General features: G+C 41.1%; 1 protein-coding gene across 3 annotated transcripts in view; it reads left to right on the top strand.

Moving 5' to 3' along the window:
- Nucleotides 1-25,321, top strand: part of PIP4K2A (phosphatidylinositol-5-phosphate 4-kinase type 2 alpha) — a 179,754-nt gene that overhangs the window by 85,793 nt on the left and 68,640 nt on the right. For all 3 annotated transcript variants that reach the window (XM_063611074.1, XM_055296747.2, XM_055296744.2), the window contains exons 2-3: nt 18,165-18,262; nt 19,856-19,952. In XM_063611074.1, the coding sequence (XP_063467144.1) occupies nt 18,165-18,262; nt 19,856-19,952 (195 nt within the window). The remainder of the gene's footprint in view (nt 1-18,164; nt 18,263-19,855; nt 19,953-25,321) is intronic.

Genomic DNA, 25,321 nt, shown 5'->3' with positions numbered 1-25,321 from the left:
ATAGATCTAGTCCCCACCCTTAAGGTAGCTGTAATATTGTAGGGAAAAATGACAACCATAGGCCAACTTTTCTCTCATTGGGAAAAATTGTGTTTTATCCTGTTGTGACAGCTAATGCTTATATTCTTACATTCTCCCTAGACTGTCTTTACATAAGAAATTACTAGAGTCCTCAAATAAAGAATATCATGGGGATTCTTAAATTTGACAGTAAAAGGCCTTGCACACAGGCAAAGCCCTTGTATAGTGAGATGGCAGCAATGAAAGCACAATGTGTCATCAATGTGTCATGTATCCCAGCAGGTTTGTACAAAGCCACAGCCAGTGGCTTTCCTTATGTTTTTTTTTTTTTTTTTTTTTTTTTTACATATTAGCTTTTGGTTAAACAAATGATGCAGGTCTGTTTTCAGTATTTCTTAGATTTCACATTCTTGATGAGCAGGGAAAGGCAATGTATTAGAGTTTATGTAAAAGAGATATTTGTGAGAAAATATTAAAGAAACTGATACGCTATTTAAGATCTGTATTATTCACCTAATAACCTTTGAGAGATCACTTAGGGCAATCTATGTTGTTCCTAGGAATATGTTTGTGAAGCTGGGTGGTTTGATGGGAGAGATTGTGAGAGTTAAATACTCACAGTCTGCATTTTATCTTGATGAAAACTGTTAGCCTCAAATGATTCAGAAGAATTTTTAGAGGTTTCCAGGTTTAAAATGTAGTGAGAACTGCCTGGATTAAATCTGGGTAGATTGCATTCTTGATTCATGTTCATAGCATATGGAGAATGAGAAATTAATGTTAATTGATCTAATTAGGAATTAGGATTCTCTGACATCTAATTCTCCAGTTTATTTTGCTCATCTATTTTTATAGTTGATAGAATACATAGAATGCGTGGGAGGAGATGGAGAGAAGAGAGAATTCTTTATGCAAAACTCATGTGATGGCAAGTGCCCTTTTTCCTAAAGTAATGAAAACAACTAGTAGCAGTTTTGTTCTCTTGACAGTTTGTGAATAGGAATATTTGTGGGTAGGAGATATATATTAATTGGCATGATATATTTTTGAAAATGAGTCATGAAACTGACAGTTGTTTTTTACCAGGTTAAAAGAAAGTACTTGTTATTTTTGTTATTTGTAAAGCTCTTAAGTATTTTTTTGTGAGTATACATGCATCTAAATATAGATGAAAATATCCTGTTTTCAGCTATGAAAAAGAAATTGAGCTAATGGTGGTTTTATAAACCACACCCCTATACTTTGCATTAAAATATGAAGTAAATTTGTATCTATACTAGGAAGTGATTTTCTGCACTTCAGTGTGATGATGGAAGTATAGGTGTGCTAAAACCTAAAGTGAAAAATCTTTGTAGCAACTTACTATACTGGGTAGCTCGTCCTTATTCTCCTCAATTTTCAGAAACATTTTCAGGCACAAAAGAAAATTATGTAAGAAATGTAGTATGATATGTCTTATAAACAATATCCTCATGTTCTGAATACAGTAGCTTTGAAATATTATTTGCTAAACAATTATTTCTTTAGACAACTTGAGTTGCCTCTTGGTTTTATTTTTTTAAAAACATGCATTTTTAGAAATAGTCTCTTAGGCTAAAGAACATAACTCATCAGGAAAACATGATTAATTCAGTATATGAGAAAAGCTCTGAACTCAAAAGCAAGTTACTCTTTTTCTTCTTTTTAAGCAGAATATATTTTAGAAATTTGGGTAGGAGAAATTAATGTAGAAGATTGGGATCTAGATACCAAAAATGCTGAGTACCCCATGCTATCATCTGATTTATATTCCCAACTTCCATAGCTTTTGCAGGCTCCTGGAATGCAGCCTCCCACCAGGCCATGGGGAAGACTCAGCGGGACCACTCAGGATGGCTATAATGTCATCTCTGTCCATGTGGCACCCACTTCAAGACTCAGGACTCTGGAGTCCATTGTGTAGGTGACATTGGTGTAAGCACAAGCCTTTATCAGAAGTCTGAATCTACCTTTTGTTATGACCCAAGAGAGAAGAAAGGCCATTTCCCCTCCCTACTGAGTTATTTAACTTTTATTTCTCTTCTGTTCAGTGAGAATAATCTTATTTCAGTGTTGCGAAAACCACGTCTATGTGAAAGGTTTTTGACAGTGTTTAAAACGTGATGTTGCTGTGGCTAAGCGTAAATACTGTGTCGTGGCCCTGCCTCCTGCCTCTGGCCAGCCTGAGTATAAGAGGATCACTTTCTTTCTCAGCAGTGCCAACTAAATGCCAGGAGCATGTAGAAGAGGAGAGGATTGTATGACAAATACCTGGGGACTGTTTTGTAACTCCAAAGCCCACCGCCAAATATCCTGTTTCCTCATCCCTGGGGTAATAGATGCATAAAGAAGATAGGTGTATTTTGAAAACATGTCCCTTAGAACAATAGACTCCAGATTTTTTTGGATCACATAGCTGTGTTTATGTGAAATCAGGGCATACGAATAACATGTATTGTGATGTATACGTTATAGTCATATATAAGTATTGATGTTCTATACATTTTAATGCATATTTAAGAACTGAAAAAGGTAAGATTAAATATTTTCAGTAATTTTAACACTACAGAAAATCTTTTGCTCTCCGTTAGAGATTTTTTCATGAAAGCAGTAAAACTAATTTTTGAATTTTCTGAAAATGTTGTTTTAATAGTGATTTTTTAAAGCCTAGCTCTAAGTTTAGCATATTTTGATTGTCGGTTTTAATGGCTTTCATTACTGAAAAATACAACCCATAAAGATTTGTAAATACAAGTGGAAGAATTGTATCACTGGCCATTTTTACTAAATCATACTAAATTATTACGCTCCTTTTCTCAACACATCCCACCAGTTATACAAAGGTTTTTAGTTGACTTTCAGATGGTAAAATTTTATTCTGAAACTTATTGGAAGGTTATTGTATTTTTAAACTTTTAACAAATAGATTCAAAAGCCATTAACAAATGGGTTTGAAACTCTCTGGCAAGATTTCTAATACACTAGAATATTCTATTTTCAAGTTCCTAAGTGTGCTGATATAAAAGTTTTCATAGGTGACACAGTTTCATTGTTTTTGGCAAAAAGAAAGCAAAACAGTGGAAATATTTCCAAACATCTGTTTGTATAATAATACTCTTTCAAAGCTTTGGTTTCTCTTGAAAAGCAGTTAATTTCTTACTCAATCTTGAGTCTCACCTTTACTTTGAAAGGAAGCGTAAAGTGTGCTGATTTTTTTTTTTCCCCCTGCTAGGTAACATACTACTGAGAAGCACCTCTGACCCCTGCAAAGGTCCATGAATTTGGAACACATGTTTTGTAAGGGAAAAGTGCATGACTCATCTCCTGAATTCCACAACTTTTTTAAAGTGCTTGCGTTCTTCTTCCCTCTCCACCATACACAGTAGTTCTTTGAATACAGGAAATAAGTTAGCAAATACCCGAAGCAGAGAAATGTTAGAATCATCTTTACTTTGATGCAATTCTAAAGCAAACTTCATAGGCTGTGTAATTTATTCTAATCCTTGAGTCTTCAAATATTGACTGGTGTTTCTGTGCTTCTGCCAGCAGTATTTGCTGACAAAGGAATTCATTCAAATTTGATGCCATATTGGTTTTTACATGCTTTAAGCCATTTTTGCCTTGGTAGAAATAGCAAGTGCTTCTCCAGTAATATGTGGTTTTTAGTCTTTTGCTAGCAAAGGAACCCAGAAAGAAGCTTCTACTTGTTAATCATTAAATTAATAAAATTTTGTGAAGTACTCAATTTGTAGTGTAGTACTGCACAATGTTAAACATAGTGAAAAAAGCTAGAGTTGTTTGTCTTCAGGTCCTGAGTGCTTAGATTTTAAATGACTTGCGCATTTTGATAGCTCTGGAGTATCATTAGCTGGTATCTCTAGGCACAGTGTACACTTCGGGAAGCTTTATCATGAACAAAAATGAATGGAAGCCCACATTTTAAATAAAGTCTTCCCAGTCATTTTAATTGTTGTGAACTATTCTTTTTCATATCTGATGAAATAATCAGTGCTTTGACCTCATCATGTGACTGATAGCGAGAACCCTGGGAGCTCAGGGCTCAGTCTTAGGCCTGCCACGTAGCTTCTTGTTAATTGGTCCTGTGTGTTTAACATTAGCTTCAGCCCATGTGGTTGTTTTTCAGGCATCCTCTTAAGCACTTGCCTGTTTTGTGAGCGTTGCTTTAGCTTAGTTAAAGCCAGATGGTATGATCTGCAAATCCACTTAACTGGGCACATGTAACCTACAATCGGTTGCAATCCATTGGACCTGAGCAGTGCCCGGACGTCCCCTGCCGACCGCCAACCTCTAAGCTCCTACTGTTCCTGGGGGTACCTCCCTTCCAATATACAGCTCATGACGCTCACATTGGACTGAGGAGGGCATTTGTCAAACAAGCTTTGTAAAGGCAGCCTTTTAGTGTAGCGTACATAGAGAAGTTCTGCTGTCTTCTCCCTGAGGAGCACACTGCCCTTGTGGAAGACCCTTGCGACCCTTGCCTTAGAGCTGTGGTCTGCCCCTGAGGTAGATGCTTCCTTCGTGAGCACTTTGGTTTTTCTCTCCATCATTACTATGAAAATAACAAGTGATCAAGAATTTAAATAGTACAGAAGCTCACCATTACAGGTGAGCTTCACCCCCCACCCCAGACACCTAAACTCGATCTTTGTGCTTTTTTTGTGCTTTCTCAGTAAGTTTCATAGACAAACACATGAATGTGTAACCTTTTTTTTTTTTTTTAAAAAAAGTCAATGGTAGCTCATTAAACACACCTCTGTCTTGCTTTTCTCACTCCGCACTATTTCTTAGAGAACGTTCCATGTTGGTTTACACAGCTATACATAATTATTTGCCCCGGTGTTTGCTAAGTAATATGCTTGTGCCATTATTTATGAATTTGTCATGTTAGGCATTTTCTGTTGAGTTTCTGCCGTGGCAGATGATGCTGGCTCTCTCACACCATCTCTTTTCTCCCATCATCCTTCTTTTTTTTGAAATAATGCATAGTTTTTTTGGTAAAATAATAGCATTCACCTTACTGTGACTCAGTTATTTTTAGTACTTTGTGAAGTACTAAATTTGGCGATTTAGTATTGCTTGATGTTAAATAGCATTGAGAAAAAAATTATAGATTTGTTATAGTCTCCTTCATGCTAAAGGCTTTCCTCCCATGTCCGGTGGTTTGTTGCTCTCCAGTCAGGTTTTAGAACGAGGTGCTGGAAGACAGACGACCTGTCCTGGGTATGTGGAGTGGTGGTGCCTGTCCACCGACAGTGGGGAAGAGGCCAACCTTCGTGCTGCTGCCCACTGGCGGAATTACTAATATTTCTGGGGCCTTTCCACCAGAATGGGAATTCTCCACAGTGTCCCCTCGGGGAGTGACCCAGGCCAAAAATGTGATTGCAGCAGAGCAGGGGACAGCGGCGGAGGGCCCAGGCCTCAGAGCACAGATGGTCACTGGCTCCTCCTGTGCTCCATGACGCCCAGCCCAGCCCTATGTGAGCTGGATCTTCCCGTGCCTGAAGCCTCTTGGGCTGGGGTCTCTGAGGAATCAGTCCTGTGCCTCCCATGCAATGGGATGGCATGGACAGCAACAGGCAGCGCACCGTCTTTCTGCCACCTGAACCCCAGCTGTGGAGCCCCTCAGCATCTGGGAGCACATGGCATCAAGTGGCCACCGGCACAGAGGTAGCAGCTTTCTCTCCTCTTCTGTCTACTAACAATTCTCTACTTCTTTTCTGTCTTTAAAAAATTTTTTGGTATTTCTCCTTTTCTGTTGTCTGCTCTCCAGTGTTCTTGTCATGTTTGTTGGTGGTGTTTTTGTTTTTCCCCCAGTCTCTAACTTCCTTTACTGTCATCTTAGCAGAGCTTCTGGAAGGAAAAGAGATAAAAATGCATGGTCAGGTCATCTCTTAAAATGGGAATCCGGGAAAGCAGTGTAAACGGCAGCATGGTACCCTTCCTCTCATTGTTCCTTCAGGATGGATGCTGGGCGGGAAAGCAGGCGGCCCCTCTGTTGTGGTCATGGAAAGAAAAACAAAAGTTCTGGTGTAACAGAATTAGGATTTCATTGCTTCCCTCTGGAATCTTAACGAAGGTCCCAACCATGAAGTCTGCTGAACACATCTCAGTTCAAAATGCTGAACTGTACGTGCCATCCCCTTCTCCATTGTCTTACAGGTTTTATTAATGATGTGTTTCAGTGATTGATTTTCTAAATGCACGGCTGTCACTCACTGCTTACTTTTTCAGTAGATGTGATTATCTGGGGTACCCAGGGACACCTGTATTACATACCAAACTCCTCCCCATCTTCTCCATGGCTAGCCCGACCCTGCTCCCAAAGGGGTATGACATTTAGGGCTTCTTGCCAGCTTGGTATCATCCAGCACCTTCTGGAAGCTTTGCCTTCGTAGCTTACTTGGGGAACTCTAGTTTTAGAACATCCGTATCCCAGGATGAATGGTTAGAAAGATAACAGGAAGTATTAAATTATTTTAGCATATTAAATATCTGACTAAAAAGTAAAATGTTTATTTGAAGCTTTCAAGATCAGTTTCTTACAGTGCTGTGTGATTGCTAGTCGTCATACCATTTCAATGAGTGAAGTTCTTATTTGACATCCATTAAGTATTTGAGTGTCTTCAATTGCAAGTGGCAGAAATTTACCTTCCACTAGCTTAGGGGATTGATTGGTTGCTGTCTCTGGAAAAGATGTTGGGTTAGGCTAGCCTCAAGATCCCTTGGGTCCAGAAATTCAAATGATGTCATCTGCACATGGCTCTTGTCTGTCTTATCCCGTCTTTTCTGTGCATCAATGGTGATGCTTACTTTACATGGCTGAAGACATGGTTACAGGCAACTGCAGGCATATTAGCTTCATTTAGCATCTCTTCCCTGTCCCTGTGTCAGTTTCAAAGGAAGACCAGGAACCTGCAATGCCTTTGATTAGAATATTGGAGCTGTGGCTTCTCTTCCAACCTTTGTCCCTGCACTGCCACATCCACCTAAATGAAACACTTAAAGAGGTTATGTGTGTCTTCCAGGAATTAAGTGGATCTCTGGAAAGTTGTTTTGTGATTCATTTGAATTTGTGGGAATGTCTCCCAAGTGCAGGCACCAGAGCCCTGTGGTGGCTAAAGCCCTGGAATGGGCCAAGTCATCCAGGCAGGAGACTCCAGGGAGTGGCAGGAACTGTGCCCAGCCAGAGAGTGTATCCCCACAGCTACTCAGCACCAGATGAGTGATGTGGGGCCCAGTGCCAGGTCTTCCCATTTTTAAAAGAAGCCAGAAATCCAAATCTGTATGTAAATGTTCTCAAGTCTGAAAGATTGGTGATTAATTCAAGCATTTTCTAAATCACTATCTGGCCAAAGCACACATCACGTGATCTCTTCTCAAACTCGTTTTTTAAAGTATAAAGCGAGATCAAGAGTGATGGGGCACTTTGCTCAAGGCCAGAGGGTGGTGACGTGGCTGACCAGGGCTCAGTCATAGGTCTCCTGACTCCCTGAGCCTGGGCCCTTTTGAATGGACCACGTTGTAAGCTCTTGTTTTCATTGGCAATGTCTTTGTTTGAATTTTTTAAAAAGCCAGTATTACCTCTGTACTAGATTATAAATTTTTGGCCTGAATTCAATAGTTTTATGTCAGATTCTGTGGTTCATGGGAGGTAGAATTTTAACATGACTACATTCTTTTGTATGAAGTTGACAGTGGGCCAGCCGGCAAGGATGTCCATAAGAGTCTGATTGAGCTTGCAGATACCGAGTTGACAGATGGGAGAGTTTGTGTCTATGTTATAAATTAAAGTAAGATTCTAAGCAAGAGTTTAAGTATTTCTGATGACATTTTAATTTTAGTCAAGTAGCCATTAATCAAAAGATTGACTTAATGATTCTTGTTTAACTGAAAAATCTGCTGAAGTGAATTAATTTAGGCTTTTGAGTTTATGGACCCTGGAACTTTTATTCTTATACCTACTCAGCTTTGATAACAGAATAAGTTTATTTGGCTTGTCAAAAAAAGCATTAATTTTCTAGATATTGGAAGGTAGCTCAGATTTCAGAAGAAAATGTTAATTAAAATATACTTGGATCTTTGATTTTTGTCTTATCTGCAGATAGAAAGACATCAACTTTTGAGACACGGTCTTAGAAAATGAATATTGGCTGGGCGTGTTGGCTCATGCCTGTAATCCTAGCGCTTTGGGAGGCCAACGCGGGTGGATCACCTGAGGTCAGGAGTTCGAGACTAGCCTGGCTAACATGGTGAAACCCCGACTCTACTAAAAATACAAAAACTAGGCACATGTGGTGGCACTCACCTGTAGTCCCAGCTACTCAGGAGGCTGAGACAGGAGAATTGCTTGAACCCAAGAGGCGGAGGTTACATTGAACTAAGATCACGCCATTGCACTCCAGCCTGGGCAACAGAGCGAGGCTTTGTCTCAAAAAAAAAAAAAAAAAGAAAAAGAAAATGAATATTGATGAAGCAGCTGTAGAAAATTGACCTCGTGCCTCAAGGCAAATAAAAGTACCTTTCCCAGACATTTTCAGCTGCCTGTTTTTTCCTGCCTCTGTAACTGATTCTAATTTGCCCTGCCCACTCTGAAACCTCAGAACTTTCAAATTGCTATTTGGTTTGCGGGGTAGGTTGTAATGAGAGCCACAGCATTCCAAGTGTGGGCTACATGCCTGAATCATATTAGAACTTCATTTTTTTTAAAGTTCTTAATTGTTTCAACCTATATTCATTGTAATATTATAAAAATTATTTCCAAATGAGAGCTGGTGCTCAAGTTGGTGATTTTTTTTCCCCCAGTACAAAATTAACAATTACACATGAATATCAGATAGTGAAAATCAGATAAAAAATGTTTAGGTAATCCCTCATTCTCCCAATAAGACACTTAGTAGAAAAAGTAAGAAAAAATTATGCCTTTATGATGGTCTTTGTTCTAAGTATGTTCTGGTTGCTACCAATACACATCAAAAATATGAACTTTGGTGTATAAATAGTCATAGTTTCCCCATTTTACAAACAAATTGGACACAACTTTCAAGTATTCTGAAGGAGAGGTCATAGGTATTGCACCTAATGTGGGTAATTCTGTGTCAGCCAGGGAGCCTACTACTATGTTCATGTGCATGATTCTAACCCTCGAAGCTGTATTGTCTCTGCTTCTCAGCTCCCAGCCAAGCCCTCTGTACCTCTCCAGAAATAAATAGTGTGCAGATAGCTCTGGAGAAGAGCATGGTGTGGAGGGGATTGTACAATGTGATGGCCTTTTTTAGGTGACATTATGGAAAATATTTTCTTAGCAATGCACCTGAGGTCATTTTTTATACCTTTGTGGAGAACAAGTGAAAGTTCTCATCACAACTGCAGGGCCCTTCTGTTTGCCGGACAGGGACATAACAAGTCAGAACTTCCAGCTGTGAGTCACCTCAGTAGCTCTGGATACCCTCAACTCTTATCTCTTAATAGTCCTAATTTTAGTTCTCTGTTTATTCACTTCTTAAAGCGAATGCACCTCAGGGCAGAAATGGTTCAAAGTCATTTGTTTGGTGGAAGGAATCCTTGTGTGTTTTATCAGCCACAGAGTCACAAAGGAATTTTGTTTTCTTAGGATGAATCCAGTAAGTGGAAAGTATCTATTTTCAGAAACTGATAGGAAGGGATGTGGGGAAAGAGAGGAGAGATTTTTATCTATAATGGTGAACTCATATCACATTTTAGGTCATGAAGCTAGCGAGCATCCATTTGTAGAAGCCAGAAGCAATTGCAAAACTTGCAAAGTCTAGGGAATCTGGTACGACATATTTACTGTTCGATTTCCCTATGAAATTAATTAAAGTTAAAGTAGTATCCAGAATAATCATCATATCAAGTTATGCGTTACACTTCTTCCTGTTGGGCCTTCATTGATCTTGAACCCTTTGTGCTTACCTCGCTCTGGTTATTTTTGTTATTGAATTATGTTTTAAAATAGGCCCTCATATTTAAGTAGTAGAAATGTATCTTGGGAGATAAAGTGAGCCCTTTTTCAATCTGTATCTTGAGATTTTTGAGAAGGGATGCACGGGCCTTTCAAGATATTTCCCAACTCACTCTCGACATCTCCTGTCTCCCTCCATGCTCATGCTGCCATGAAATAGCTCCCCCTCCAGGCCCCCCGCCACCTCTGCCAGCCTTTATACCTAGCAGGGGCTCCACACAAGGGGTGCTTCCTGTTTCATCTCAATATGTCATAATTTGTAGGGAATTGTCTTCATTATAATCAGATTAAGTATCTCAGTGTCTCCTCTACATGTGAGAGGCTTTTTTGGTTCTTTTTGCATATTCTTGGCTGAATGAAAACCAATTACTAATTATGTATTAGTCTGAGAACATAGTGTTTAGGGTGAATATATCTGAATTAATTAAGTGTCATTAATAATGCCTCTCAGAATTTATGAGCATATTCTTTGCTTGACTTAAAAATGATATAAATTAGTGAGGTTTATTTTTTAAATGTCACACTGTGAGATGGCTTTGTGGGGGCACCTCTGTATGCCTTAATTTCAGAACCATTACCAGCTGGGTCTCACTTATTTATTCCTTGTCCAGTAGCTATTTAGTATTCCCATTTTTGCAGCTTAATTGCAACCTCTCTTTTCCTGCCAGTGTGAATTTAGTCTTACATCTGCAGGAGTGATACTCATTGCAGTCAGCCAATCTCACACAAAAAAACAAACCTGTGTGTTTTGCAGTGTTGGAGGGAACTTGCATGTGATGTAAATTTCAATGCCTTGCTCGGGAGAGGAATCGAGGTGCGTTTTCTGAGTTGGGCTATATAGTAATTTAAAAGGAAAGGCCCACATAAATGTTACTGTGTTTTGTTTAATTATATTTTTCATGAAGGAAACTGAGACAATTGGCTTTAATAAATAATTGCCTTAGAAATAGATTTTACATCCTTCAAGGATACTGTGTATGATTCATTAAGATTTAATGGAGCTTTGAGGAGTATTTATTTTCCCTTTTTTAAAATGACAAGAAATGTTAGATGACAACTTTCCAGATTTACATTGGTATAATTGTAGTAGCCCATGGTACATATTCAGTTAAGTGTGTATTTCATCATCTGTCCTAAACATGTACTTAATTACTATTTTTTTTTTAAATAAGGAATCTTTTGGAAGTTTTTTTTTTTTTTTTAACACAATGAAGACTTAAATTTCAGGCAGATGTCTTATGAAGTTGCTAGGAATCTTATCTCACTGGCTGTTAGGAATTTGAAAGTATCTTGGGCTTAGCCAGTCCAGCTCCCTGTATTTTATAGTCCAGGTAACTCATGTGAGTTAGGTTGGCAGAAGAAGATTTAAGATTGGGCTGAGTTCCAGGTACAGCTCTACTGTTTAACAGCTTGGACCTTCTCTAATCTCACTAAGCCTCAATTTCCTTATCTGTATAATGGGCACGATAATAGCACCTCTGCCCCCTTGGGTTGTAAAGATCAGATAAGATACTGTGTCTAGAGTGCCTCACGTGGGTCTTGGCACATGTGCGCCTAGCATGAGCCATAAGGTTAGTGCCAAGTGTGGCAGTGAGTTAGGGTAAAGCTGAGCCAAGACTGAGGAGCTCTCCCTGGCTTCCTCCCTCCCCCTGCCACATGTCAGCTCCCCCTCTGCTCTCTCCCCTGCCCCCACTCTTGAGTCGTACCATAATCAGGGACATTTTGGTGCTCTGCATTAGCCCTCTCTGCCCCCTTTGACCCTGTTTCTATTGATGCGGACAACAAAGCTGCTTTATTTTATGTCATCTTTGGAGCCCCAGCATGGGCAACTTTGATGCCCAATGGCCAGGCAGCAAGGCAGTGCAGACCCACACCTGCTATTTGGGGGTGACTGGCACGGCATAAACAGGAACAAGAAGTCGCTCCCAGGACGCCCTGGGGCCCCAGCCTCCAGCCGCTCTGTGTGGGGCGGGGAATTTCTAATACACTTGTTTTACAGGCCTGTGAATGTGACCGGCAGTACAAAGAGAGAACTATCCTGTGTTTGCCAAAGGGGATTGACAACCATTAAGTATTTGACAACCATTAAGTATAAAGTGATATTGCTCTTTTGCTGTGAGAATTTTATTGAATATTTGCAACCTGAACCTTAAATGTGGCCTGTATGTGATAGTATAACTGGTGCTTTTACTTTGTTCAGATAACCTAAGAAAATTTTAATAAACTCAAAAACCACTTTCATCTTCATGAATTAAAAACTGTTTGGATTTCACAATGTATGCTTATTCCTATAAAGGGTGTATGATTCTTTCCTTCAAAATAGTAATGGTTAACACAAATCTTTTTGTTTCCTTTATGAATATTATGTAACATATAGATAGAACTATGTGTGTGTGTGTTCCCAATATAAGTATCTTAGAAAAGTGTCAATTCTTTGTTTATAAAATACTGATGAAAGGACAGGTGGGATGGTTCATGCCTGTGATTCCAACACTTTGAGAGGCTGAGGCAAGAGGATCTGTTGAGCCCAGGGATTTGAGACCAGCCCAGGCAACATAGCAAGACCTTGTCACCACAAAAAAATTGTTTAAATTAGCCATGCATGGTGGTGTGCACCTGTAGTCCCAGCTCTCAGAGGACTGAGGCAGGAGGACCGCTTGAGCCTGGGAGTTCAAGACTGCAGTTGGCCATGATCATGCCCCTGCACTTCAGCCTGAGCAACCCTATCTTTTAAAAAAAAAAAAAATCCTGATAATAAGTGTAAAATAATGATGATAAACCACTGTTAGTTATCAATTTTAGGGTAGATCATATAGAACGGTTGGTCTAGGTAGGATGCCAAACTAATAATTTAAAGTTTTCTAAAACTGGAGACTTTGAAACCCAAGAATCTTTATTTTGAAGTCTAGAAGTTCACAGCCCAGAGCCCTATATAAAATATTGAAGTTAACAAATAGGATTAACTCAGCCTTCTTCAAGCTGGGAGCTCATTGCCATTACCTGCATTTGCACCAAAATTTGAACTAGAGACAAGCAATATATTTTAGTTTGGGTTAAAAGCAAAGTAACAGGCTAAAGGAGAGAGTTTTTCAGGAAGTTAAATGTCTTCTCAGTTATTAATCAGCTCTGCAAGTAATCCATTTCAGTAAAACTGATGATCGCTAAGCCTCATATACAAAATAAAACGTGTTGTAGAAAAACATAATGTAGGGGCTCATAGGTACACTATTGAAAAAATAGTTCACTAATTAAAAGCTTCTCTTTTAAGTAGTAGATCCTCTCTTTTGTGAAGTGTTTGTTTACAAGTCATTAAATCTAGCTACCACCTGACCAAGAAGTTTTCTGGGGGGAATCTCGAGGGGAAATAAAGCCAAAAGCAATGTGATGCAAATGTAAAGAATGAAAGGCCAACTGGAAGAAAGATAAAGTAGCCATAAAGTAGCTGTCAGATCTAACTCAATATCCTGCCCCACTACTCAATATGAAGGTATAGATACTGCTCTACCAGGACATATTACAATCTGTAAAATGAGAGGTTAGCCTATATGATCTCCGAAATTCTCTTTTAATTTCAGCATCTTATGATTCCATGTAAACCAAGGTATAAGTGTAACTATCTTTGATTTTTCTTCTTGTCTTCTTAGATAAAGAGGACCAAACATTCTCTACCTCTTGGGGTAGTCTGGTTTTGGAAGATGGGGAATAGCTAAAAGTTTGTGTTTCCCTGACATTTCAATGACACAGTAGTGAGAACTCTCCATCCCTCAAAGGCCATGTAGGGCTGCTCTCCTTCCAAGAAGCCCGTCACCCACACCCATGACCATGGGCTCCTGCTCTGTGCGTCTGTGGCACTTGTTGTCTGGTGTGCTGCTTGGTATTTTACTACGTGTGAAGGTCCTGCGCCATCGACTACAGTGGAAAACTCCTTACGGTCAGGGATCTTGTTTTGTACTCACTTTCCATTTCCAAGTGATGGTCCTGGAACTCCTTTCCCCTTTATGTCACACTCAGCCAGCAAACACCCTCCATCCTGAAGGACCCCTGTCATCCCATCTCTGCACCTGCACCCTGGGGTTGAGCTCTGCCAGAATGAGGAATGTCATCCACAGGTTCGCTTGATTCCTGTACATGAACCATCACAAACTGTGGATGATGCTCAGCTCTGCCCAGAAGCTCAGCCTCCTGTCTCTATTTAAACTTGGCCATCCACATTCTGCAGTCCCTTTTTTAAGCTCTCTGGGTTCTCTTTAACCTTTGAAGTCCTCAGCCTGCTTCTCACTCTTAGCAGGTGGCCATGGCCCTACTTCCCAGAGAAAATAGGAGCCAGTGGATGGGAGCCCCATCTTCCCTCCATCAGTTCTGCCACCTCCACATGACACCTATCTCTTTTCCCTCCTGTGAATAGGAAAGTCGCTTCCCCCTCAGAGCCTCTCCTTCCTGCATGCTTGGATCCCATCCCCTCCCACCTTCTCGAGAAGTGCTACAGAATGTCCCTTCTCTCTCAGGTCCTCCCTCTGTCCCCCATCCCTCTTCATCTCGCTCCTGTCCTTCCCTGCCAGGCTCCTTAGAAATCAGCCATGTGCAGTGCCAGCATTTCCTTAACTTACCTCAGTCTGGGTCCCATTGCTACACTCCACCGAAACAACTCTGCCAAGGTTGCCAAGGACCTCCCGTGCCGTTCAATCTGGCTGACATTTGCCAGTCCCTACCTTCTCAAAAGCGTCATGTTCCTCCCATAGCATGTTTGAACCCCCTTTTCCCTTCACTCCCATTGGGTAGCCCTGTGCTTTTTCACTTCCTGCCTCAATAGCAGTTTTCCCCTTTCTCATCCTCTTCTCCAGGCTTTGAAACGCTCCTGTTCTTGAAGACTGCTTCTCCGCCCTCCTCCCCCTCATGCTGTCCCCTCCCCAGGTTACCTCATCCACTCCTCTGGGGAGCTAATGTCTGATGCATGGATACACACATCTTTATCTCTTGCCCCTGCTGCCCCTGGGAACTTCAGACCCACCTGTCCACGGCCTGACATTGACACTTAGATGTCCCAAGAGCACATGAAATTTAACAAGCTCAAAACTGAACTCTTAAGATGCATTGTGCCAGTCGTTGGACCCATCAGCTACCCCCACATGCATGCAGCACTCCCTCCATCTTTCCCTACATTTCTAGTCTGTCATCAAGCTCTGTAGATTTCAGCACTTCAGCATGCTGGAGTCTGTCTGCTTCCTTCATCTCTGCTGCTTCCTCTGCTCTCTGCTGAGCTGCTCTCCTCTGTCTGGTGCAACTCTACAGCAGCCGCTTCCCGGTGCTCCTGGGCCTGCTGTTCATCCCTTTCATGCCACGCACCTTTTCTATTTCTGCACTGTTTTCCCATTAACAGTTCCCCCTCCTCTCCAGGACTCGCCTTCTTCCTGGAAGCTCTATCCACCTGCCCTCTCCTTTCTCCACGAGCCATTGCTGCCCAGGGAAGCCTCACATGCCTCCCCCATCTGGCCTGGGCCTTTTCCGTACTTGCTCATGGCCCAATGTGCTTCTCCCTCCTGACTCTGTCATTGTTAGAGTTCTACACTTGGGGCAGTTCTTCAGTTAATGTGTCTGCCCCTCTGGACCATAAGCCCCAAGAGGGCAAAGACTGGTGTCCGAGCTGTACCCAGCACAGAGTGGACTCTCAAAGGTTGTGCTGACACGAGGATGGGTGGGGAAGGAAAATCAATAAGGAAAATTCTCAGTTTACTTATTCCATGTTGGCTGAAGTTTTCATATTTTCTCCACAAAACATGTTCCAGAGCAGATACCATAAAGCAAAAGGATGCAGAAAATTTCTGGTTTCCTGTTTCCTTTCTGAGAAGACTCTCTTAAGCGATACTGATTTAAGCAGCCTGAGGAGGCATCAAAGCTTTGGAGGATCTTCTGAATGCATCACGTGCATTTAAATAATCAGTGTCCAATCCCACCGCCACGTTGGGTTTCACTTTCTCTTGTTCCACAAGATATCGAAGTGCTGATCGAGTTGGCATTCAACTTCATTTGCATTGTGTTTATTATCGCAGGACTTGGATTGACATTATAATTTTCCTTTTCTGTTATTTTTCAAACTTTGATATTCCACTGATAGCATAAAGATATATAAACTTTAATTTTTCATAGATATGCTCTGGGAATGACTTAGTATCATAAGATACTTGAGTAAAGTGAACTGGAGAAGCTATATGATGTTAGATTCCTGTTTTCGTTCAGTGGGTTTGAGAAGCTAGCTGTCAGCTGTCACTATCATTCCTCTGTTGTGTTTGCCTTTTCTCTCTGGCCACCATTCCTTTCTTCTTTGCATTTGGCCTTCTTTAGTTTAACTACAGCGTATCTAGGTGTGCTTTGAATATTCTTACTTATATATTGCTTTGAGTATTCTGCCTTTTTTTGTTTGTTGTTGTTGTTTGTTTTTTGTTTAACAGACATGGATCCACTCTGTCACCCAGGCTGGAGTGCAGTGGTACAATCACAGCTCACCGCAGCCTCGAAATCCTGGATACAATTTATCTTCCTTCCTCAGCCTCCTAAGTAGCTGGGACTACAGGTGCACACCACCATGCCCAGCTAATTTTTGTTATTTTTTTATTTGTTAGAGACGAAGTCTGTTGCCTAGGCTGGTCTGAAACTCCTGGGCTCAAGCAGTCATCCTGCCTCAGCCTCCCAAATTGCTGGGATTACATATATGAGCCGCTGTGCCCAACTGTATCTACAGATTTATAACTTTCATTAATTGTGGAAAATTCTGAATCATTATTTTTTCAAATATAATCATCTTTTGTACATCTTCTATTTCCGTATAATTTCTCACAGCTTAAAAAATTCTGTATCTGATCATCTTAGTAACTAACGTCTTGAAAATATTAATCAGTCGTTGCTATCTCTGTGAGCTCATGTTTGATTGATCTTCATCTGTGGGAAGCCTGGAGGCCTGGCAGGGGGTGCTCTCCTCCAGAGATCATTTGCGTTTACTTCTGCCAGGTGTTGGGGCCACTTTCAAAGGCTTCCTTCAGGGATCTCAGGTTAATGTTGAAGGCTTTGTTGAGCTCCCAGCTTTCGTTTGGCCCAAGTAAGTGTTGAAACTGGCGTTTGTCCTCAGAGTCCCTCCTTTCAGGCTTGCTTAATGGTCCCCACACTCCCTGTGGATTAAACTCACTTTGGGGGAAGAAAGGTGTCTTGGAGATTCCCTCTACTGTCTGTGAACCCAGCATGTGATTTAAAAAAACCAAAAAACTCTGCTCTATCAAGCAGCTCATTCTTTTGTTGTTTGCTTGTTTTGTTTTTGTAACTGAGAATCCTTCAGCGTACCTGCCTTCTATCCTACTGGAAGCATAAATCTTTGACATGGTTTTTATTGCTAGAAACAAGGAAAGTCAACAAGCAAAAATAGTTAACCAAGAGAAAGTTCAGGTTTTTCAAAATCGTGTCCAAAGCTGTCCTTGTCATTCACTGGAACTTGATCTTACCCTTTGTCCTTTGGAAGCACATCTTTGCTTTTGTTCTTGACTCATGTCCAACCCACCTCCTTCTCTTATAGTCCTGGGGCCACATGTCTTCTTCCTTCCCTGAATGGAGGTTCTTCTTTTGGTAAATTCATGCCCCACCCCAATCTTTATTTTTAAACTTATTTCCTGTAAGGGAAGTAAAGAGCACACAGATGAGTGTTGTTCTTGGAGTTCAATATATAAATCACGTCCATTAATCCAACAAATATTTACATGAAAAATTTAAAAGCTTTCTTTCTCAGATAACATTTTCTTTACAGAGGGAAGTTGTCCTGGACATGTGACCAAAGGGCTGTGGGATGAGGTTCTGGAGGGAAGGTAGGGAGAGTGGATGGGCAAGAAGCAGGGACAGGTGGCATGAGGATTGAATCTCCCTCACCACTGCCGTCCGGTGGCCACCATGGACCCAGCATCAGACAGATGTAAGAAGTGGGAATTAGGAAGACAGGAAGAGAGATTATGATGGCAGAGGGAAGGAGGGTGGGTGGGAAGAGAAGTTCCTGTGTCCACCATATTTTTTTTCCCAAGGTACACATTCAAGTCAAGTCCTCCTCACCTGGATTGTAATAACCCATGCTATTTATTTTATATTTTTCTAGATCAATGAACTGAGCCATGTTCAAATCCCTGTTATGTTGATGCCAGATGACTTCAAAGCCTATTCAAAAATAAAGGTGGACAATCACCTTTTTAACAAGTAAGTACAAGTATAACCTTTCATAAGACTAGCGTGGCTGCTGGGAGTACAAGTTTTGTGAATTTTTGTAATCACATAATTTGTCAATGGGTGGGAGTAAAGTTTTGCTGATGAAGTTAATCCTGTGATAAACATAACCATCTGTCATTTTTAGAGAAGCAACAGCAGGCTTTCTGGGATAATATCCTTTGCCATATGGCATATTGTTCTTTATGAATATCTTATACGTTGAAAGTGATATTCTCATTATAATTCAAATTTTTGAAGCTGTAAATTGCTTGGATTTTTGAGCAGTTATAAACCTCTGCTCTTGTACACAGAACTTTGAAAATGATGATTTATGAACAGCAATGACTCCATCATAGAACAATAAAGACCGAAGGTACATTTTCATAAGGCACAATTAGATGCCATGTTGGGCATTGAGAACATTTCTCCTTCATTTGGATGTCGTTTTAGACGTCATTATGAAGCACCTATTACATGTTAGGTGGTCCACTGAGAGCTAGATATGCAATCATATAGAAGACATGGCCCTGCCCTCAAGGGGCTCAGAGTACAAAAACTGACACATACAAAAACTGTTATAGTTCAGTGTGCAAAGTATGTTAAGGGAGGGGTGTGTTCATATGTATAATTTATATGCATATCTGGTTGCGTGGGAACACAAAGAGGGAAACAATTTCGAATGATTAGGTGAACCTCAAATCACTCCCATGTGAGGATAATTATGAAATTTTTTTTTTGAGACAGGATCTTGCTCTGTTGCTCAGGCTGGTGTGCAGTGGCGAAACTATATGTCACTGCAGTCTCAAATTCCTGGGCTCAAGCAATCCTCCTTCCTGAGGCTTCCGAATAGCTGGGACTACAGGTGCAGTTACCATGCCCAGTTGATTTTTTAAAAAACTTTTTGTAAAGACAGGGGTCTTTGTTCCCTAGGCCGGCCTCAAACTCCTGGCCTCAAGCAGTCCTCCCACCTCAGTCTCCCAAAGTGCTGGGATTACAAGTGAGCAGTGTAAGCCACCGTGCCAGACCAATTATGAAATGTCTTCAGGGGGCCATTGTCCTTATGTGAAGCTGATGTGTTAATTTTTCTCGTAACTGTTTAGAAGCTGACTTTGAGAGAATTTTCTCTATGCAAATTTAGAATGTCGCATTTATATAAAACAGGCCTTTTAGGGGGTGAGGGAGTGGCCCTCCTTTCCTCGGCAGTAGCTGAGAGAGAACCTTGCTCCGCTGCCTCTTCCTAACTCATTCTCCCGCCGTTGTGCTTTTCCCTCACTGATCCCCCTGCCTGGCCCCTTCCTTCCCCACCTCTTGTTCTTTGAGGAATGGCTGCAGTGTGTGGCCAGGATTTAAAGAGGTCACATAGTCCAAGCGTGCCTGTGACAAAGGAGACAGACAGACATCCGTCTAGCCCCCTGTGTCTCCTGGATCTTCCTGCGGGTTGTACCTGGTTCTAGGAAGCACACCTGTCCTTTTGGTAGACAGTGAACTCCGAACCCTTCTTTGGCTACCTGTGGAACTCAGTGGTGGCAGATGCAAGTCTGATTGACTCTCTCTGAGCTTTATTCCACGCTGTGACTGTTTCAGAGAAAACATGCCGAGCCATTTCAAGTTTAAGGAATACTGCCCGATGGTCTTCCGTAACCTGCGGGAGAGGTTTGGAATTGATGATCAAGATTTCCAGGTGAGTTGCATTTGTAACATTTGCTTCCAGCAGGAAATGGATTTTGCCATGCCTTTTGCTCTGTAAATTAGGATCTATATTTTTGTCAATAAAAGTATTATGTAATAGTAATTTTGCGTTAAGAAGTTTTTAATGTTCATGCTGAAGTAAAGGGTTCTCTTGATTGGGGACCTCTATACATATCATGTCGGTACAAAAGTCAGTAGGAAAATATATTACGGTTCTTTGAAAGGAGACTGAGCATGTGAGGGTTTTACATAATACTCTCATTTCCAGGTGGAAATTAACAGGCTAGCAGAGCTGCCTGTTAATTTCTGCTGTCAGACATGTCAGTAGCCTGTGTGAGTGTGCATGTTTTCTATCTTTGTAGAGGCTACTTAGGACTCTCAGGAATCTTTATCTTACTGATTTGCTGCTTTTCAAGTTGGTCAGACTCTTGCCACAGCATTTTTGTCAAAGGGCACCCTTCGTGCACTGCAGTGCTGGACTGTGGAGTGACCATAGCACTGTGGTCAGCACTAGGAACCCAACATCCTGGGTGTGTCCTGTGGTGCGTCTTCCTCTTCATCTTGATTCCCACCACATAAAAATGTGCACTGCTGCTCTCCTCCCCACACTGGCCTGGTCCTTCATTCTCACTTTTAAACATCTATTTTAACTCTTTAAATAACTGTTGAGCCATGATCATTTTTTTCTAAGAAAGGATTTGACATTGGTTACCCAAGTTTCATATAGCGAACCAGATTCGTTGATGCTAAGGATTTTTTTTAAAAGCAGAAATCTAAGGGACAGGTTGAGCATCCCAATCAGAAAATCTGAAATCCAGAATGCTTCAAAATCGAATATTTTCTGATCATCAACATGATGCCACAAGTGGAAAATTCCACAGTTAAGTGCTCAACACAGCCTTTGTTTCATGTACACAATTATTTAAAATATTTTATAAAATTACCTTTAGGCTATGTGTATAAGGTGTATATGAAATAGATAAATTTTGTGTTTAGACTTGGACCCCATCCCCAAGATATGTCATTATCTGTGCAAATATTCTGAAATCTGAAATATGACTGACTCCAGGCATTTCAAATAAAGGATGCTCAACATATACTGACTTAAGTCCCTTCAAATCTAGTCCTAATTTGCCTTCAATTTAAAATCTGAATTTATTACTGCATTAAGTGACATATTGCCACCCTGGGTGACTACAGATTGAGTACTGATAGAGCTTACCCTGTATTTTCCTCTGAAGAATAGGGTCCCTGAGGCAAACTGAGATAGTTAGCACACTTTCCTAAAGATCTGTGCTCCCACTGCTCTCTCTGTACCATTGCCAAAAATTTCCAGGAATTTCTCATATGTTTGCTCAGGCATGAGAGAGGCTGCCATGTTTGGAGAAAGCAGTGCTGACCAGGCTGCCAGTGACATTGTCTCAAGATGGCCTGGGGTTGTGGTTTGCATGGAGGTCCAGACCCTGAGCTGAGGCTCTGTGTACACAGAAGAGCTGAGGGCTGGCTAGTGGGACAGGAAGGATGTGGTTGCTCATTTGCTATTAAAACTGCATGGGAGCCAACACTCCTGTTAGGGCATTTCTTTTCTTGAGACAAGGTCTTGCTCTGTCGCCCAGGCTGGAGTACAGTGATGTGATCATAGCTCACTGCAGCCTCAAACTGCTGGGCTCAAGTGATCCTCCCACCTCAGCTTCCAGAGTAGCTAGGACTACAGGTGTGCACCACCATGCCCAGCTAAGTTTTTTTTTTTTGTAGAGGTTGGGGTCTCACTATGTTACCCAAGCTGGTCTCAAACTCCTGGCCTCAAGGCATCCTCTCAGAGCATGAGCCAGTGCACCTGGCCTTGGGGCTTAATTTTTAAGAGAGACCTTAGATCACAGTTATGGACTTGAAATTTACTGCTGTAAAAATAATTAACTTTTAACAGATAATTATTAGAATAGTAAAAAGCGTTTCTCTGAAATTAAAATTTAATTCTGTATCATTTTAGAACCATTACTAAATTTAAAGAGGCCACCTGAAAATGAACTAGATGCTTTTTTTAAAGGAATTAACAGCAGATACCTTCAGTGTCTTAAGAAAATCTCCTCTGCCTTAAGAAAAGCTGAACACCAGTGTGTTCCTCCTTCTGTCCACATCCTTTTTTTGTTTGGCTGGGTTTTGTTTTAATAAAACAATTTCACTGGCATTTCACAGAGACTGACTTTTGAGGGCCCATGCATCTTATCTTGTTAGATTCCTCAATTCATTATTGAAATAAAGTCTTTCTATTTCTTGTCATAATCAATTCTGTCAAATGAGATCCAAAATGAACCCATTACGATCTGAGTTCTGCACTGCAGCAGAGAAAAGTAGTTTTTAAAATTTCCTCAGATGACCAATTTAGTTGCTGAAATGCAAAGACATGAACTGGTTTTCCTTCCCTTTTTTTCACCCTACAAAGAAAACTGCGTAAGTTGATATTGAAGTCAGTGTAAATTGCTGAGTACAAACTTTGAAAGAAAATTAGGAAAGTGGAGGATGATTCACAAGTAACTAATTGGCAAGTCCGTTAAACTCTTCACATGAGAGCTCCCTGTTGGGGAGAGTGGTGTGAATGTGATTAATCATTCGAACACTCCTCCTTTCCTTAGCTCTGCCTGCTGCTTTTGGTATTTAAATTGCTGCTTTCTCTTTGGCAACTGTATTTCTATTAAAAAAAAAAAAAAAGAAAAAGTGTGTATTCAGAGTCACTTTAGTACTGCAGAGGTATACTCTTCTTCCCTCCTCAGTCCTGTATTTCTTTCCCAGTGTCTGTACCTCTTAAAATTCTTCAGCAGGGTCAGGGACCCTGAGTTCCAACTGAAAACAGGATCGTAAATCTGGGGCTGTATCCCAGTCTATTGGCTACTTGGTTTTTAAGAAAGGAGGGCAGTTGTGACAGCTCTGGCTCCAGGGTCACCTTGCAGGCCCCTGTGTACTGCAGGGATTCAGGCGGCAGACGGGCAGGGGCCAGGACCTGGGGCTCCAGCTGCCTGGCACATTGTTACTGCCCAGACAGTTCAATCCTCATGCCCAGTCCAAGTAACAGGTATCGTTTGGCACATGTGGCACCAGATGACTAAAAGCAACCTTGTTTTCCTTTCCCGGAGCTTGCTAATGTGCCTTTGCTGAGTAGAGTCTCCCACCGGCTGCCTCTGTCACTCCTGGGTACTGGCTGCTGAAGACGGCGTATATCGGAAAAAAACCAACTCTTTTTCTGAGCTTATCAATGTGAGCTGCTTTTTGAATATTCTTTCCCAACTGACTTGGAAAGTAGGATCAGTGACCTAGGCTTTCATAGTGTTTTGGAGGACACTGGATAGCAGAAGGAGAACAGGCATTGCCTGCTGTGTTTATTTTTCCAAACTGCTTGCATGTTGGACAAGCGGCTCTAAATCAATGTGGTGGTTAGGGGCTCCATCGTCTGGTTTATCTCGTATTCAGACCTTTCCATTCAGCCAAGTGGGTAAATGGTCCCGACTTGTCTTGTTTGTGTGACCACCTTTTTGCTACACCTGAAAAAAGTAGGTATTGGTCCGTGGAGACCACTCTGATTAAAGTAGAACATAGTTAAGTAACCTACGCAATTGACCCCTACTGGTGAATTTAAACTTCTTAAAAAGTTTTTAAGATAAATGAAAAGGATAATGAAATGAAAAATGAAAACATTCCTGCTTTCTCAGTAAACATTTGTATCTTTCCTCTGGTTTTGATTTCAGGAATATCTTTTAAAAATGACTTTTCCTTGTCGTTAAAGACAAATTCAAAGAACAATTCTAGAATATTCATTGTTAATAACAGTACCATGTAACATACATATGTAAACCTCTGTGTGTGTGTATGTGTGTGTGCTCGCGCATGTGTGTAACCAGTGCTTCTAGATTCAGAACTTTTTCCAATTCATTAGGGCATTTTTAAATTGCATGATTGGTTTGTAATGTGCTCAGGGTTGAATCAGTGTGGCATCAGGGTTCTGATCATTGTGTGGCCAGCATGATATCCATCGTCACATTTTAAAGGTGTGTTTCAGGATGGATGCTGCCTGGGAGGAGGCCTCTTCTGTGACTATAGCCGCAGTCCTGTGTCTACCATTACCACTGCCCCCTTAAGCCCTGATCACCCTGAGGTCTGGGATTTCATGCATAATTATCCAGTGGAAGTATTTGTTTGTACCTACCACATGTCAGGCTCTGTGCTAGCTGTTTTAGGGAATGCAGAGAGAAGAAAGGGTGAAGCATCACTTTCTTTAAAAACTATTGCATACCAGATTCTGTATTAGATGCTAACGAGATTTACAGAAACCCAGCATCTTGATTTGTAATGTTCTTCATGAAAATCTGCACCCCTCCTTCCAGTCTCTTACACTCATTTGATCGTCTCTTATGTTCATACCCAGAGAGACTGGAAAGAGGGGTGCAGATTTTCATGAAGAACATTAAACAGCCCTGGGAAGTCAAACAGAGGCTTCAGTTACATTTAGTAGCTGCCAGAGAGGGTTGCCTCCCAGAAACCAAAAAGTTATGCAGGAGAGAGCTGATGCTGTTAAACCTAAATAGACCACACATTTGAAAGTGAGGCCTCTTGTTCACTGTGGAGGATAATGTCAGGTTTGCTTTTCCCCTACTGTGTCTCCTAAATTAGAATCCCTCATTATTCACATCTGATGCCCTTTCTTCTTTGTGTTTGTAATAGAGAATTCTAATTTTAAAATAATTAATTTTAAAAGCTAACATTTTAAACTTTTGATGTTCTTATTTATTTAGAAATAAAATTCTAAAGTGTTAAGACCTTCAGTGTATACTAAACTTGAAGTGGGGCAGCGGGAATTCTGCCTTTATCTCTAGAATATCAAGTCTATCCTCTGAAACTTTCACTTGTAGATTTCTCACTTTGACTTTAAACTGCCTGAGAGCAGGAGCAGTGTTTGTGTTTCCTGGCTGCCTGTCCCCCGTTTAGCACAATGCTCGGCTCACCAGGCACTTAAGAAATATTTGCAGTCAGGACAGTGGCCACACGTGTAATCCCAGCTACTCAGGTGGCCAGTGCAGGGGGATCTCTTGAGCCCAGGAGTTCGAGACCAGCCTGGGCAACATAGTGAGACAGCATCTCTAAAAACATGAAAAATAAGTAAATAAGAAATACTTGTGAAAGAAAGTGAGTGAGGGCTAATGGGGACTTTGAAGAGAAGTGAACCCTCTGGGCCCAAGCAGAAGGCAGGAGAGCCCATGAAATGTGAAGGTATTTGGATGGTGGCAGAATGGTGGGGGATAAAGATGTTAAAATAGCAAGAGACACAAAGACACCAGGGACACTGGGTCGATTCTGCTGCCAGCGAGCAGC

Source organism: Symphalangus syndactylus, chromosome 10 (assembly GCF_028878055.3).
Source record: "Symphalangus syndactylus isolate Jambi chromosome 10, NHGRI_mSymSyn1-v2.1_pri, whole genome shotgun sequence".
Taxonomy (NCBI): Eukaryota; Metazoa; Chordata; class Mammalia; order Primates; family Hylobatidae; genus Symphalangus; species Symphalangus syndactylus.
This window is presented reverse-complemented; position numbering and strand designations above follow the sequence as displayed.